This window comes from Chelonoidis abingdonii, chromosome 2 (assembly GCF_003597395.2).
Source record: "Chelonoidis abingdonii isolate Lonesome George chromosome 2, CheloAbing_2.0, whole genome shotgun sequence".
NCBI lineage: Eukaryota > Metazoa > Chordata > Testudines > Testudinidae > Chelonoidis > Chelonoidis abingdonii.
The window spans coordinates 193,592,453-193,611,386 of NC_133770.1; the positions used below are offsets into that span (position 1 = coordinate 193,592,453).

An 18,934-nucleotide genomic window follows, 5' to 3' on the forward strand; every position below is an offset into this window, starting at 1 on the left:
CTGGATGATAATTCTCTTGTGCTTCCTGCGCTCAAGAACTCAATTTGTTCCAGGGTGATTTTGCTGCTGCTGCTGCTGCTGTATATGACTTCTGTTTTCATGTTCAAGAGGAGCTAGAACAGCTCAAATTAAGTTAAATTAATTTTCAATTTGAAATCTAAACAAATTAGCTTGAATGAGTTAAAAATAGTTTTAGGTACTATGCCTGCTCAGAGTTCTCCTGAAAATTTATGCAGCCTCACAGTCACATTTTCCTAATTTTAAAAAAGGTTTTTCTTTCTTTCATTGTTGTGTGAAAGAGGTACACTGAACAGCAGAAACTTACTGACCTGTTATGCAGGTAAAATCATGAAAGACTGTGCTATTAAATGTACAAAGTAAACAAAATTAAAAAGAGAAAAAAATTAGTGTATTTCAGCCACAGTAGGCATTATTTGTATTGATATTAGGTAAAAGACATCAAATAGAAAAGCTTTCAAAAACAAATACTGCAGCAGAGGGAGATTGTCTCAAAAACAAAAAATAAACACTGGAGCAGATGACCAGTACAAGAATACTGGTACAGGATGGATAATATTCAGGCCTTGGACCAGCGATAGTTTTATGATTTGATGTCTCCTAACCCTGTAGGGTTAGGAACCGAAACTTTATATGCCTGGAAAGGGAAGCTTCCCAGCTTTGCAATGGAACACACTTAGAATTTATATCCAGTCAGTTTGGCATACATCTTTAGCTCTGAACAGTCCTTAAATATAATATTTTAAAGTCATGATATTTTTATGTATAGAATAGCTACAATACTTCAAGTATGTATAAAGGGGATTTTATTAATTTCTTCTCTCCCTCAAAGAACTGCACAGTTAGTTTCACAGTACTGCAATTAAGTGACCTAGGCTACAGATGGGAAAATACAAAACTAGTTATAACTGCTTAAATCCTTCGTATAATTTTTTTTTTGTAAAACATATGTAATATACAGAACACATGAATGGAGTCATAGAACTCATTGGGATGGTCTGCTTATCTCACGAGTAGAAAAGTCTCTCACAAGTAATGTGGACATCTCAATCTTATGACAATAAACCCTTTATGCCACATAACCTCATCACGTGTTCTGTCTTGATATCTCATATGATATAAATGAAGCACTTCTGCCATGGGGAGCATGAGCCATGATATAATTTAACAGCAGACTTGCTAGATCATAGCAGTAGGACAAATCAGACACACTTTTTAGATATGGACTTCTTAGTCAATTGAATTAAGTCGTTAGGAGAGGCAGGTTGGTTCCCAGGACATCTCCAGGGTTTGTTTGTTTTTTAACCACATACAGATTACTGAGTGCTAGTATAGGTCTGAGCTACCTGGAATGTTGTGTATGAGAAAGTACCTGGAATAAAACCCCTTCCTCTATTTTTCTCAGAAGCAGATGTTTTAGGACTGTTAGGAGTGGGTGGATTCTCAAGGGCATTCTCATAATTAACAGGAAGAGATGGGCAGGCAATGACAGCTATTCATAATCTGAAGGATTCTCTGCTACACTGAACAGTGGTCAAGACTCATGTACTCTGAGGTGACCATTAGGCCTTTGAGGGTAAAATGCCAGAAGTCTCCCTCTGAAGTTCTGTGAAGCTGCTGGCATTGATGGAATTGCTATAGACTCTGGAGCCTTTTAGTGCTTGAAGAAAGGAGGCTTAGGACACTTCAGTTTCTGCTGCTGTTCAGGCCAAACATCCTCCCCAAAATGATATCAGGCAACTTTGAATCCAGTCAGTGATTCAAACACTAGCTTATTAAATTCTAAGAAGATGCATTTCACACTACACTTTCTATAGCAGGTGGTGGTGGTGGTGGAGCGAAATATCGAGCCCAGAGATTACAGGCTCTTTGTCACTTTCATCTCTTTGTAAAACAGCTTCTACCTGGTCCTCAAACTTTTTTGGGTATATTTTATGGTAGGTCATCTAGCTTCCTAATAGTATCCACGGGTAATTATGTACACCTACAGGTATCTATTCATGAGGCAGCAGCTGCACTGAAGGTTGCCGAGACCAGATGACAGGCCAGCTTAACACTGTTTTGAAATACCTTCCATGCCTCATGACTCCACTCTTGGAGCACATGCTCAGAGCATGAACTTTCTTCTACAAGTTTGAGTCATGGCTGTGTTGATCTGAAAATGCTTCAAAGTGACATCTGAGGACTGGTAAACTCTGAAGAAGTCAGTCCCACCTCTGAAGCTCCAGATTCTGTGGTGCCAACAATTTGGTCAGTCTTTACTGTGCCACAGCTGCATCAAGTTCTCATCATGGAAGTATAAGTAAGCTGATAAACAGTTCTTAGGGATGAATACTAGGGGCTGTGGACAAATAGTTCTTAATGGAAGGTCCTTAACTCTGAAATCCCCACTGGCCTGACAAAACTTCACTTTATCCATCTTCAGAGCATTATTCAATATACATATGGTACACATATTATAGTTTTTGCCTGATTGGTTGGGAAGGGCAATTTTATACCCCTTTTATTAGGGCAAGTCTAACTTACTTAATGGTTGTAATATTAAATTCTGCGGGGTTTTTTATTGTATGTATACCCAGACTGTGGTGATTTTCTCTAACAAATGAAATATAAACAGAAGAAAGTACTACAAATTGATAGTGGTAAGAAATTAAGCAACATGCCTTGCTCTCTGTAATTTCAGAATCTCTTGTAGACATGTGGACTCACTCCTGCGGCACCTCCTGCTGGTCTCTCAGGGAATTAGCTCTTTTTCCAGCCCAGAGCGCCCTCTGGGCCAGTGATCCACTCCCGCTTGGCCCCGTGTCCCTCTCTAGACTCTGGTGCCCTGTTAGCTAGGGTGCTTCCCCCAGGCAGTAACCCCTTTCTCTCAGAGTCTCCCCTCCCTGGGAAACCCCCCACCCACTATCCGCACCTCACCTCAGCACCAGGTTACTGCCAGTCATCATCTAGCCCCCATGCCCTGGGGCAGACTGCAGTATCAGCCTACTCATCACTGGCAAGGTTGGGTTCAGACCTGTTGCCTTTGCCTACCCCTGGGCTGCCCTCTGCAACCCCCAGTACCTGTTGCCTTCTGCTAGGTCGCATCCTGAGGCCTTTCCAGGCTGGAGCTCCCCAGCTCCTCTGCCTTTCCCTAGCCCTGCTCCATTAAGGTACTCTGTCTCTAGCTCCCTGCAGCCAGGCCCTTCTCCCTCTACAGACAGAGAGAGGCTGCCTGTCTGCCCCTGGCTTCTCTGCCTTTATAGGGCCAGCTGAGTCTGTTTGGAGCGTGGCCTCAACTACAGCCACTTCCCCCAATCAGCCCAGTGTAAAAGCTGCTATTTCCAGCTACAGCCCCCTCCCAGGGCTGTTTTTAACTCCTCTGGACCTCAACAGGGTGACCACCCCACTACACTCTCCTTTCAGAATTTGTAACTGAAAGTGTGTGGAAGGAAGTTCCCAACCTCAGACAAAAGGGCAACTAAAGCCCTATGGTACGAATAATGGAAATACCTAAATTAAGTTAATCTAACTATAAAATGAATTTAAAAGACTAAAAGAATTAGTCTAATCAACTTAAACCTCACCTTGGTGATATGCGCCACTGATCAGTCCAAACGAGGTACAGCATAAGTACAAAGTTTTTTAAATTACAAAAGGCAGAATCAGTGCTTACATATAACAAATGGATATTGAAAGGTTTTATCCGCGCTTATATTGAACAATCTATATGCCAGAAAAGGACCAAACACAACTGGAGCTATTCCACAACTCTAGGTTGCTATTTGTCCTTCTATTGCTGAGTAAAGATCACACTTCCAGATAATCTTTTCCCAAGTTTTGCTATTCCAATATCACAAAGGCTACCAAAAAGTCAACTTGATGGGGCCAGGGAACAGAAATAAGAAAAAAAAAATAGAATAAAATACAAGACCATGATACGATAAGGTCTGAACAGCAAAGTTTCTCTCCAAAGAAAATGATGTCTATTACATTAATTGTTTTAATCAATAAACCAGTGAAGTAACTATTGGTTAAACTAGCAATACTCTCTCACAAAAAGTTACTAGAGAAACTGAGTAGTCATGGAGTAAGACAAAATTGTTCTGGATTTGAAAGTGGCTAAATGTCAAGCAGCAGTAGGAATATAAGGTCCAATTTAATCATGACAAAAGGTAAACGTCAGGTTACTAAAGACTGTGTTAGGATCTGTGCTGTTTGATATATTTATGATTGCCTGGGAAACAGTGCGTGCAGTTAGGTGGCAAAGTTTTCGGATGACAAAAGTATTTAGGCTAACGAAGACCAAGGAACCTCTTGAGACCTAACCAAGTTATCTGAATGGATAATACACTGGAAGATGAAATTCCATGTTGATAAATCCAACGTTTATGCACATTGGAGTGAAAAATGCAAGCTACTCACATATATTGTTGGGCTCTGTACCCAGAGAAACAAAGACATCATTGAGGACAGCTCTGTGAAAAACCTAGTCTCAGTGTACAGTGGCCATTAGAACAAAATGCGAGGACGTATGTTGTAAAGAATAGGACAGAAAATATTGAAAATTGCATATAATATACTAATTGGTATATTCTCTCCTAGAAAACTTTTTCCAGTTCTGGTCATCTTATCTCATATCAGGAGAATGTAAGGACAGACTATTTAATGTCAAGAGATGAATAAAATGTGACATAATAAAATCATACAAAATAAAGGAGATGTTCCCACAGCAGTTTCCAGGCATTCTTAAATTTTCTTCTCTCTGACTAGGTAGCTGAAGTTTACTTAGTTCCATAGCATCTTCAATGGTTATGTCCAATTTCTTGCAAAAGAATTTTGATGCACTTTAACGGGACATTAATTAAACTGGAGTCAAGTGCGGCATCTTGCCATTGCCAAACCATGGAGATATTTGCTGGAGAAACAGGTTCTATTGTAGGAAAAATCAAAAATAAAGAAAAGGGAAGACGAGTAGCTCTTGAGCAGCATCTGCAGAGGTTGTTTGTTGTTATGGGCTAAGGGCTTTAAGGCCACCATATTATAGACACTGTGTAGTACAGCTGACAACAACCAGTACTACCTACAGCCACTGGGGAAATCATAATAGGACAGGAGCTGCTCTGGACTCCCAATGGCGTTTCCTAGCTCTACAACACATGGACTGCCAGCAGCTAAGGAAGGATGGCACAGAGCATGAAGTGCAGGTTTTTAAGAGGAACTTGCAGAATTTGAAATAAAAATCAGAAAATGATCCTAATTCAATGCCAGTATATTTGATATATTAGGTACCTAGAAATCATCTTCCTCTTAAAATTTCTAATGGTGGCTGACAATGGCTCAATGGTTAGAGTGAACTGGACTGCAGAAAACCTCCATTCAGTAGAATGTTGGCAATTGGTCTTACATACTGAGCTGGCAACCATTTAAAAATCTTCCAAACAATATTTGATGAGGATTGACAAGAGGCAGGATCACTCAATCCATCTAAATGCCTTGTGTGCTACATAACTAAAGTTAATATTTTAATTTTTTCATTTAGACTAAATAGAGGAGAGTGCTAGTCCTCTTTAAAAATAGCTGCATACTGTCTTCAATGAATTAAGCCTGCATGATCTTTATGCATAAGATAACACAAGAGGTTAATACTAAAAATAAAATCATATGAAAATGAAACCAGAGTCATCCGTTCACCCCAAAACATGAGAATAACCAGCTAGAAATAAAATCTATCCTAAAGAACATCTCCCAGTTCAAAAATAAATATCAACCCTTACCATGCTCTCCCACCTCAAAAGCTGGAATAAATAGATGGGCTTTGTAATGTGCCTCGAAGTCTGACAGCTTCAAGCTATTTTGAACCAAGGAGTTCAAGAGTGCTACAAAGTCAAGTGTCCTTTATAGAATGCCCTGCCAGCATAAGGTACAACTCTATACGGAAGTTTAATCTGGAAGTGACAAAGGCATACATGATGAAACAAGGTCTGCATCCGAAGGAAACTAGTACCACCCCCTGACAAACCAGAGATAAAAAAGGCATTCCTGGATACTGCTGCCACATGATCATCAACCATAATTAGACAAGATGGAATCCTATGGGATTCCAGGACAGCACCATTTGGGATGATGAGCAATTGCCCCAAACCAGCAACAAAACAACAGTCTCTCTCAAGAACAGACCTATCCACTCACACTGGAGTTTACATATTAGTGAATACCACTTCAGAATCAAAAGAATGGTCAAGAGGACAAAAGTCACCTGAGCTATATCCTGGTCTGAACCTAGATTCGCAAGGATCAAAGAGATTTGAGGCATTCATATGTATTTAGTTTACGCAACACAAAAACTTCTCTATAAACATAACCAGTGTTTGAGGAATAGATACTGGACAACAACCAGTCAAGTTGTAAGCATGAAATAATCGTCTCTTCAGTAAAGGCAGCTCCAAAACTTTACTTTAGCAACTTCTTCCAGTTTCAAGTAGCAGTGATATGGTCTTTACCAAAAGTGAACCCAGTTCTTGCCCCCTGCCCTTGATCCAAAAGGGATGTGATCCAAAAGCCAGGAGGGACGTGATCCAAAAGACAGGCTATTGAATGGAAGGCTTTTAACACTTTCAAAACCTAAGTGAATGTCATTCACTTAAGATCTTGGTATGAGACACCAGAACTTCAGCTATGACCTTGACATTACTATTGAATAGCAATATGACTGTGGTAGAGACTCACTTATATGCCGATTTTCTCTCTAAGTAGTTAACTGATAATGGCCTCAGTAATGGCAACGAACATTTGAACACGTGTTGAGAAGATCTTGCAAAAAGAGAGGAAGAACGAACAAGGACTTTATTTAGAGCAAATGCTTAAATGCTCACGACTGCCCAGAAATCTACAATATATTTTAATGCTCCTCTGCCTGCCTCTGACGCAGCAGGGAACCTAAAGATACAGTGAAATGCTGACATCTCCCATAAGTTCCACCACCGTATATCAATAGGGGTCAGTGAAAAGACTGGATGGCTCCTTCAGTGTTGGTCAATGACCTGTCTCCTCTATTCTATTCACCTTCATGTTTTATCTATGTGCCGTTTTCCAAAGACATATGGCCATAAATGATAACCTGCTTATTTGCTGAATTTATATATTTTTTCTTTTTAAAGTTTTGCTCAACTCTCTCTGTGTATTAACCAATAAAGACACCAGAATAGTTCCCAGTATGAATATGTTCTTTCTAACAGCCAGTTTTTCCCCCTAACTGATTTCCTTTACCTATGGAGAAAAGCTCAATTTCCCCCCCCCATATAACTGTTTTAAAAGCATCTCACAGTGAGAGAGAAGACAACTCCTGGTTCTTCATTATCTTTGTCCTCGGAATTATGATCCCAGGAGGTTTACAGTTCAAGTACAAGCTTGAGAATAGGTCAATCTTCACCATCCATGTCTAACATCCTGAGGAGAGGAAGAGAAGTGTAGTGACACTTGAACAACAATATGATCTGAGCTGTTTATTTTGTTGAGAGAGTGGGTGGTGACCTTATGCAGGGCTGACTCAAGATAAAAAAAAAGTCAGCGTGGGAGTAGATGTGTATGTTGGAGAAGACAGTCTATTCTCCGCTAGATTCCTATCTGTTCTTCCTCCAGATATCAATATGTTACATCTCAGATCTCAATAATGTATCTTTCCTGATAGCATTTCTTGTCAGACTATCTCATGTACTTGATATAACTAATCCTATTACACAATCAGAAAAGGTAGTTGAAAATCATTCAAAATAGCATTCAAAGCTATATGCCAGGACAGTATATTGCAAATGGAGAAAATGAAATCTGCTACCTGGTCATGGAAGGAGCAGTTCCTCCTTCCTGGGCTGAGAAAACACAGTTATAACAGGTGCTCCTGCAGGAGTGCAGCTGTGACAGAATGTTCCTCTGCAAACAATCAAGTTACCACAGAGACACTCTACAGTGCTACTGCAGCACACAAGCTGCTCTTTTATGGAGTGAAGGGGATCAGATCTTGCCCTCAACGGAGCTACTACAATGTTAAGCCTTATATCAGGGGCTATGCATACCCTGTATGTGTCCTCTCTAGCTGAGCCTCATCCAGGACCATTCATGCTCAGAGAAGAGGGCACAGGGTTAGTACATAAGAATTCAGTATGTTAACAAGCAAACCCCTCAGTTTAACCCTGTAACAAGATATATCTGCCCTCTATATATTTTTAGAACCCTTGGCTTAAAACGAAGGGTTTTTCCCAGCAAACAACCCCCTATAAACTTCTCCAAACCTTCCTCAGTTTGCATGTTCACAGAGAGATGACAGCCTACACATGCAACCTTTTAAGAAATATAGGCACTTTTTGCCTCAATAGGGTAGTTAAAACCCTTTAATAGTCAGTAACAGAACATTAATACATGCCAGACAGTGGCACCTCACAAGGGAGTTTTTATACAATCCATCAATAGAAAGATGCCTCCTTCCCCCCCCCCCAAAAACCTTCAATTTTCAGCACTTTCATATAGGAGTTCAAACACTCACAGTAAAAGGGGGAAAAAGGCATAGCCAGTGCTCTGCAAAGAAACAAAGCAGGACTTGGGCCTGACAGCAAATCATCATGCTTGGCTGCCAAAATGTTGAAAGATTTCATTCATCTCTTGTTCCAGAAATGTAGATTTACAGTGAAATGTCAGCTTAATTGTAACCATTAGACAACAAACAACAATTTAACTAGAGAGAGGAGGAGAACTTCTTGGGACATAAATGCTAACTTAACAGGCAAACCAGAAACACCTAAAGGAGTTGGTACGTCTGACACTAGGAACAGTAGGTGATGGTCAGTGGCAGTGGAGTCGGCACTTAGCTATGAAGGGCTGGTAAGCAAAATGAGGTTCCGGCTGCACTTTCAGAGAATCTCAGACGTGGGTAGAGAGCCTGCTGGTTAATATTTACATGCATCTTCTGGTTTCAGTGCTTAACTGCACTGAAGTTAACAGAAATTTTATTTAATTGCTATGTATAGCTTAACTGTGCAGAACACACCAAAAATTGAGCCGCTTATTGGTGAGGTAATTTTTTTTTGTTTGGCTTAAGGCCACACTTTTTGTGGGCCTCTGCTAATTCTGGAAAAGATCAACACTATAGCTGTACTGAAGATAAACTGAGGATCCTTCCTGGTTTCCTGTAAATTCAGTTCCTTGATTAGAGATCAAGGATTTAACAGCAACAGCTCTGGCCTTCTGCAACAGGTTTAAGAGTCTTGGTTTAAAGGATTTGTTCACATATGTAGATGGGTTAATAGTGCACACAATACACACAGAGACCAAATATTTTTGGCTGCACAATAAAGGGACGCTGTCAATAAAAATTTTTAGTTTATATACTACACTGCTACCTCGATATAACGCCACCCGATACAACATGAATTTGGCTATAATGTGGTAAAACCGTGCTCCAGGGGGAAGGGGGAGGTTGCGCACTCTGGTGGATCAAAGCAAGTTCAACATAACACGGTTTCACCTATAATGTGGGTAAGATTTTTTGGCTCCCAAGGACAACGTTATATTGAGGAAGAGGTGTACTTAAAAGAAACCTCAAATTTCTACTGCTTCCAATATTCTCTTTAAAATCTATAAAGTACTCTATTTCCCCAACTAACTGTGCCCCTTTCCATTTGACAAATATATTTAGTCCCCATCTTCATGCACAATATATTCAAGTACCTTTTTTTTTTTTTTAAAGAAGTTTCAGATTTTTTAAAATAGATACATTTACCAACTGAGCATAAAACAGGTCATAGTTGAGAGTCAAACTATTTGACTCTGTTCCAATCATACATACGTGACCTTACAAAATCCATGACAGGGAGGGGTGCTTTTGCACAAAGATAGGATACCCATAGAGTCCCTTCATCCTCTTCCAATACTGCACAGAAAATTCTTTGTTCTCCTTTAAAATACTATGGTATACTAAAACCTGGATTTACCTATTTTTCTGAAAGTTCCCAGGGTAGTGACTATATTTATTTTTGTGTCTTGTATAGCATTAAGTTCATCATTCATGCTTAAATTAACAAATTTTCATCTAAATGGTAACAATCATCTTTATCTTGACTTGCAGAGGGCGTCTCTTATTTCTGCTAATGCAAACTTTATTAGAAAGGGAAAAATATTCTTAACTATGTAAACCTTGTTGCGAGCTTTACATTCTGTAGAACACAAGATTACAAATACTTATGTTCGTGTTCTAGTTTATCTGCAGTTTAAATATACTGTACTCATGCTTAATGAACTAATTAATTTAGGAAAAGTTTCTATTTGGTTACAATATCTAACATGCTAGAAAAAGCTCGTGCAAAAGAGTATTTGTAGTATACAGCTATTAAGCTATATTCAATATACATTAGTGTAGCGAAAAAGAGTTATGTTTTTATTCAGTATTTTAACTAGCAAGACCAGAACACTTTAAATAATTGAAAAGGCATTAGAAATTATAAATGCCAAAATAAATCAAATACTTCATTCAGATACACGTTTTCTAAAACTATATCCTCTGATATACCAAGATTGTATCCTTATTAATACATTTATGCTAGTAAAAGGATTAGATATCCTGATTACTCCTGCAAGATGAACATTATACAAAAAAATACAACAGTATTGTTTTCTGTAGAGTGATCCTTCAAGAATCAGCAGATTTGTTGGCACCTTCTCCTTCAGCTTCCTGGTAAGATCAATTTCCTTCACAATGAGAACTAAATATAAATTTCAAGAAACCCTCATTCAGTGAAATTAGACATCTGTGTTTCTCTCTTGTTCTCATACATACCTGATAGGGATGATATAGGAAAACAGGAGGAGGAACCGAAAAAGGTTGCGGTACCATGGGCCTACAAATCCTTGCAAGGTTACCATAACAACTGAAAGGGCAACTAGAGCCAAAAACAGGGCTTTGGTCAGTTGATTCAGTTCAAGATCCAGTAAACCAACCTAAAGGAAGCAATATAAATCAGTAAATACAAGTTAACCATAAATCATTCACATATTGACACCTTATGCAATTATTCAATTAGAAACTAGAAGGCCACTGATACTTATTTGAAATCTGTTTTAATTATGTTCAACTGAATTGGAATAACCAAATCTGAATATTTTTCCACATTTACATGAGACAGAAGTTTTCCAATAATACTTTCAACAGTCACAGAGTGAACTGTCCCATAAATACCTTTTGAGTTATCTTATATCTGACACGGAGACCACCACCTTGTGGGGTAGGGGGAGTTATTTCCTTCTATCACATATTCTGACTAGAATTTCGTTTGAGCAAAGCTATTGACTCTACATGATTTCTTCGTAGCTCGTACTGTTCATTTGCCGGTGTAAGACCACCAGACTTGGGAAAGTTGAGAATCATAAGTCAGATATGAAGTAATACAAAAGATATGACAGACATTAACACTACCTGTAATTTGCAAGCATACAGTACTACTTTAGAAGAAATACTATTTTGGAAATCTGACCTTATTCCATCAATTTTTCCCTGATTTTTGTAAAAAATAGTTATTTATTATATAAAATCCATCTTATTACTAAAGAAGCTTTTCATAAGTATTGAGATAAATAAAAATCAATGTCAAATGGAACATCTATTGATTGTGATTTAAAATAGCAAAATAGAACCCAGGCTTTCCATAAGTAAAAAAGAAAATATATTCAATCTCTCTGATAAGCATTATCCTAAATAATGTGTCATGCCAGTAGATCTCCCATCAGCTACTATGTTTCTAATGAAAAGATATTTTTAAAACGCTGTAACTAAGATTCCCACTATTTCAATCATGTGTATTGTATGCTAACTATTTGAGATCCACTTTTTTGGATCATCTTTTAGTCAGTAAAATATGTGGGAAAATTATGTCAGCAAGACATGCCTAAGCCTCATCGCAGATGCCCTTTTATCTTTAGACCCTGCCAGCAAGGACAGTAAAACATAACACTTTCCTAGATAAACAATCTGTAAAGAAACTATTTTTAAATAGTTCTGAAAAATTCCAGCATTCTTGCCTGAGCATGGGCTGTCCCTTCCCTTGAGAACTAGGCAGCTGAAGACCACAGCGGTTGATTTATCAGCTGCATTTAAAAAGCAGCACAACGAGGACAAATATCTTGCAATTTCCGCTGCTTCAACTACTACATAGTTTATGCTTGAATTATTGAGAAAAATAGGTTTTTGGATTAAAATGAAGAAAAATTAAGCCAGGGAAGTAGAGCATGTTTCAAAGCCCAGATCTTTTTGCGTTGACAAAGGCGGTCTAAGTTTCAGGCCTCGCTGAGGATCAGATGAAGTCATTATTCATTCAGTCAGGGAAAAAAGACTCAATTACCTCAACCTAAAGATGCTATCAATGAATGCAAAGTGCATATTTTACTCTATTCATCCAAATCCCATTAAAAAGTGAAAGGAATGATTTAATCTGGCCTTCTAGAGTTGGTCTTTTTTTTGTAATAAAATAAAGAATCACTGTCTTGCAATATGCATAACCACTACCTCACTTTTTTTCCTGCATCATAGCAGTGAAAGACTGTAAAAGCCAAGACAAAAACTAACAGAAATGAATACAAAGTTTCTTTTGAAAAAATGCCATTCATAGGATAGAAACCTTAAATGTAGTCCACTGCACATTGATATGTAGCTAATTCAAAGCATTAATACCTTTCTAATTGATGAAGACGGATGTGAACATAAGGGTTTGAAATCCAACTACAATGTTGTTAGAACAGTGTTTAAAGCAAGAAGAAAACTTTGAGGTAAAATATTTTTTCAAGTACGCAGTAAAAAAAGTCTTTTCAGGTATAGTGATTCATTGTTATACAACTTCTCCCGTCCCCACTAGTCTGTACATTACATTACTGTCATTAGACAATCTTAACATTTCTGTTTGCTATCCACAGTGAAATCAACTTTACATGTGATGCCCATTCAAAAGATGATGATATATCTATAGAAAAAAAATTAATTCTTTAAACTGCATACTACATTCCTGAAAAATTCTCTCCTGGAATTGTATATATAAAACACACTAATGTAAACAGTTTTATACCCTAATGTTACTGTACAGGAGTTTCCGCAATCAAAGTATTCTCTATTTTATTCAGGTAGTTAAAAAGTCTGCCTCACATTTTGAAGAAAAAATAATTAACCAATTTCTTGTTAAATATACTGTAGTGTAGGTGAATTAGGGAAGATCATATTTCAGTATATACCTCACCAACTGTGCTTTTATCAAGAGACTTCTAACATATACTACCAATGAAAGAACGAAGCTTTTCATAGCCAAAAGAACCTAAAATATTCGTAACCAGAATAAGTAATTATGACTACATAAGAGAAAGGTGAATTAAGTATACTTAGTAATTTTCAACATTTATTACAATTTCCTATATTTGTAAAACAAATTTCTTCTGCTTGTCTTAATATTTGTCCTGTTTGAAATAACTGTGATAATAAAATTAAATACGCCACTGGAAATTTTAATCTCCAAGGGAAAATTTGTACATAATGTCTAAGACAGCCACAATAGTTTTGCAAAGGGGCTGCTCTAGGATAATGAACACAATAATTGCTTGTATAATCTAAAATGCTACTAATGGCAACAATCACAAATCCATTTAGTTCCTCTTTAATTTATGTACCAAGTTTTAAATAGCTAATGGTTCTCACTAAAATAATGGCTTATACCAACAAAAAAGGATAAATATGATATTCTCCTGCTTAAACAAAACAAAACAACTCCCTAATCCATCAGTCTAGTTTTTTATTTTATGTATTTATGTCTGAGTCAATGAAGGAGTAAAGGGTCTAATCTTCACAATGTAGCGTTATAATATTACATCAGAAAGCAAGAAGGCCCAAGTCACACCACTGCATCAACAAAGTCAACCTATTTTAATTTTTGTGAGAAAGGTTGAAAGTGACAAAAACTTTGATTAAACAAAACATAAAAAACAAAGCTGTTTGACATAACAGTCCTGTAAGGTTTAATCTTATGAAAACATTTTTCACAGCTGTTACACTACTTTCAGAATAATTCTTCCAATGTGCCTAAATACACAAAAGGATCCGGTATAGTTCCTCACCTACAAAAACTTTTTTTTTTTTTTTTTTTTAAAGGGCACATTTTTGAGATATATCCTTCTATAATGTTTATTTCAAAAGTAATTATATTGCAGTCATCAGTCAGCTTCTGCACTAACATCATATTGACCGCAATGGAATTGCATGTTATGTGTAGTAGGAACAGATCTGGCCCTCATTTGCATTTCAATAGCTGAAAATGTCCTGACTACTAAAACAGACTCTGAACTGAACACTAAGTTTCATTCAAGAAATAATATCTATTGATATTTTTCTTTCTTTACAAACTTAGAAGTAATTACATCTCTACTTTGAAGTAGCAGGAATCCCAAGAAAGGCAGATAAATAAAAATGTAGTAATTTCAGACACTTCTTTGTACGCTTGCTCATACACAATTTTCCTAATCCACATTTCTCAACTCCTTTCTTTACATTCTTAGTTAAACAGAAACAAGTTTCTCATTTAGAAAATAGCTGGTGTGCAGTTATTCATTCTCTCTCTCAAACACACACACACACACACACGTTTTATGTTCATAGTGCACATCAGCCACACATATCTGAAGCACTCTGGTTTATCATACTAGCTATCTGTTAAATAAAAGGGTGTTTTTTTTGCTTTTTGTTTTTTTTTGTACCATTAGAATGTATCAGTTCAGTAACTTATGCTTGAAAGGCTCCCTAAATAAAATCAAACCAGAATGTTGCAATCCCATTTGAAATTTTAGTATTTGTTACTAAAACTATATTTACAAATTCAGATGTCAAAGTCTATAAAAATGTACTTTTGTTAACTGTAATAACTTCAAAGGAACTCCTGTAATTCAGTTCTCATACTGTGCACTTCTTTGTTAAACAAGGGGACACACTGGATAACTGATTAAAGAAAAAAATCTAAATTTAAGATTGACTCAAGTCAACAAGAAGAAAGGAACTTAAATTTACACATTTTCCCTTAATTAGGCACAATAAGATGAGTTAATACCAAACAGTGTGAAACGGTGTGCATAATATGCTGTGTTCTGCACCAATATCTTCCTTATTCTTTTAATGAGTACATACAAAATCAAGAGAAAACACGTACATTAAAAAAACAAAAACAGAAAAATGCAACATTTGAAATACCTAAAATGATCATTTATTGAAGAAAGTTTCTATCAGCCACTGTCTCTGTTTTGTCAGTTTTTAAATATATCTCAGTCCTTTGTTTGATCATTCGGGGCAGCAATGACAAGGCAGGGGAACATTTCCCAAAGTGTTGCCAAAGTTATTACAAGTCCTGTACTTTTAGGATCATTTATCTTTTTGTCTTTATTGGCAAACTACATAAAAATTGGTGAACACTGTACTAGCCTTTATAAATAATAAATAATAATAATAATAATAAATAATAATAAATTCTATTAGAGTATATGTTTATAACAAAAGTTCCAGAAAACACCAATATGGATCCTCAAGTGTATTTTGTGTGAATTCTCTTACAAAAATGTATGTATCCTTTACATTGTCTTTCACACAATAATTTCATAGTGACAGCTATTATCTGGAAATGCGCTGAACTGCTTTGTGCTATTTTGAATACTAAATCATGTGCTTAAAAACCTGAATTTAATAGGCACACTAAACAGATTTGGAGATTTGTAATAGTGCCTTAAAATATTATACGTGTTATCTACTAGAAAATTTGTATCTAGTGAACTACATGCCTTTATTTTGTTACAAAATGTTTTGCATGATTAATTTTTCTATAGCTATACAGAACAAGATAGGTTAATGACAGATTCCTAAAAACAGACATGTTTGTTCCACAAAGGACTATCAATATATTTTAAGAATTAGGCCACTCAGTTGTCAGTTTCTGGTTATTTTCTTTTTTGTTAATGAGCTATTTTTGTAATCTGCACGATACCTATGTCTGAATTAACTAATAATACAATAATCTCTTTCAAAAATCTATTTCTAGTTTGGTAAAAGGTAATATTTATAATTTTGTTCAGGAATCTAAAATACAAGGTTACACATTTCCTCCCCTCTCTATCTACCTCAAATAAACATAACCGATTTCTTGTTGTCATATATTCTTAAAGTCAGGCACCTAAATAATTTAAATAAAAGTGGCCTGAATTTCAGAGATGCTCAACATTCACTAGTCATATTGACCACAACAGGAGCTCCCCATGCCTTTTATTTAGATGCCTACATAAGGGATTTAGGTGCCTAAACAAAGGCACCCAAGTTTAAAAATACCAGCCATAGTTTCAATGACTTTTTAAAAATTATTCCTTCTCTTTCAAGTATGTGACATGATTTATCTTAACAGAGAACATAGAGTAAGCAGTACAAGTAAACTGTAGCTTTCACAAAGCAAAAATAAACCAAGGTGAATTTAACCAAAAGAAACTCATGCTTATCATACAATGGATTATTAATCTTAATTTTATTCGTTTTCCCATTATTTCTAGTACTCTACCCAGCTTGAAAAAAAAATGTATCCACTTTATGCCAAGACATTCCTGAATCTACAGTTACCACTTTTAGAAACCAAGCTTTGGTGGTTGATGACTTTGGTTTCATGATTAGTAACATTTTTAACATTAGTAATGCATTTCAATATTTTGCCACAGTACACTGTCTGCCTCAAAGCTTAAAAGGTAAGCAAGCAATTTCCTAAAGGGGTGCCATATCACAGTTTGGTCAGCAGAGGGTGCTCAAGATTGATGCTATCTGCTGTCTTTTAGAAAGTCCTCATTTGGTAATACAGTACAAATTAAACAGCTCTTTTTCTTTACTGGATTACTCAGTCATAGTTCTACTACAATGCTGCTAGATCAATGGACAGTATTTTTATTTTACTTTTAAATTTGAAACACTACTCAGAGGAACTCTATTTTAATGCAATTTAGACTGTGCATTGAACCTTCATTACATTTCTGTGCTTACAATTTCTTTTTTAAAAAAGTTAATGTTACAACTTAATCTCCATACTTTTACACTGACACAAACAAAAACTCTTCAAGGCATTAGTGAGCAGGTACTGTGCATTGGTACCCAACACTCTTTAACTACTTTAATGTAATGGAGCCGTTACACACAAGAATTGATAAAAATGTACATGGAGCATACTGAAAAGATTAATGGTTTCTAAAACGTTGATGACTATACAGGTCTTTTGCTTTCTTTATAACATGCTATCCTCGATTGTAAGTTATCAGTTTTAAATGGTTTTCACAAGACCACCCATCAATTTTGAATAATTACTTCAATCACCTGAGCTATCTAGTGACATTGGAAACCACAACATTCAGTATAATTTAATATAATCACAGGGTTAAACATTCATTTTTCAATGTAATCTAATTAAATAAGTTCCACATTTTCAAACTTAATTGTGTAAAGTTAGGCACTTAAATAAAAATGGTCTGATTTTGAGAGTTTCCCATTAAACCCAATGGACATTGAGGACACTCAAAATCTCTGAAAAATCAGGCCACTTATGCAGATTCGTAAATACACATATACATGCCTAACCTTGGAAATCTAAATTGCAAAATTTTGGGCAAAGGTTTGGATTTTTTGGTAACTATATTTACACAGATATTTTATACAGATTGTTAACTTCCTCTTAGGAGTTTCATTTGCATGCTATTCAATGATTCAAAACTTTTTTAAAATTAAACATATACATGTACCATCATATACTTAAGCAATTCTCTTAAAAGTAAGAGCAAAGAGCAAGTATGTTAAAGCATATTCAGAAAAGATTACTTTTTTCCAAATACAAGGGGTTAAATAAGTCAGGGACACACTTAAAAGGCCTGATGATATTACACAAGTCAATGGAATTACATAGGTGTGAAACTAGAATTATGAAAGACAGGTCCAAGGTGTTAATTGTTAGAACAGAGTTTAGAATACCTGAATGAATAAAACCAACATAGCAGCTAAATAACTGATATTAATTCCTTTGAAGAAAAACAATATATGTGAGCTCACTTGGTTTAATAAAAATATTAGCTAGCTTATTTTTCATTTAAGTATTAGATAACACAAACAATATACAACACACACAAGTAACTAAGTAGCCTATACTCTCCCAGCATATTCCAAGCCATTACACTAGTTGCTAGTATAAATCTGAGGTAACTTTCTGGAAGATGACAGAGTTATTCTGAATTTACACCTGAGCTCAAAGTGTTGCATCAAATATTTGTTTTCAGTTTCAGGTTTTGCAAAGAACTTCAATCTTTATATGTAGAAAGTTAAATGCATGGGTTATTCAATGAGGTCAATTCATAAAACCTGTAAGAGGCTAATAGTTCTTTCAAAAAAGTCTTTAAAATTAAATTGATATTTTTTAAAAACCACATATATTTGAAAAAAGTTTCAGGATCCCCTCTACCTCAAAAAGAAAGGGAGGTAACAGAAACTCTTTCCTCCCAGGAGTTACGACTCCTAGATAGAGAACTCTCACCACCTATATTAATGACACACATATTTGAAAGAGTTTGTGTGCCTATCTAGTGGGTCACAGTTAAGGTTACTAGAATGTTTGGGGGAAATTTCATATTAAATTTTTTTAAAGTAGTGTGTGGAAATTCTATTATAAATATGGAGCCCTAAAAGTTTCGTGTTGGCAACTTTGTGAACCATGCATAGAAAGTTTCATGTGCAGCAGGCTCCTTAAGTACACCTGGAAGAAGCCCAGAAACTACAGATGGTCTATTCTTGCAAGAAAGGAGGTCCCCTTATGCCCAATTTGGGGGCCACTGGGGAAGCTTGTCACTCCAGCAGGTAGGCATTTTT

At 36.2% G+C, this 18,934-nt stretch overlaps 1 protein-coding gene across 6 annotated transcripts in view; it reads right to left on the reverse strand.

Moving 5' to 3' along the window:
- The window catches only part of ATP9B (ATPase phospholipid transporting 9B (putative)), a 313,691-nt gene that overhangs the window by 85,232 nt on the left and 209,525 nt on the right, over positions 1-18,934 (reverse strand). For all 6 annotated transcript variants that reach the window (XM_075062887.1, XM_075062888.1, XM_075062889.1 and 3 more), the window contains one exon: positions 10,823-10,983. In XM_075062887.1, coding sequence (XP_074918988.1) covers positions 10,823-10,983 — 161 coding nt within the window. The remainder of the gene's footprint in view (positions 1-10,822; positions 10,984-18,934) is intronic.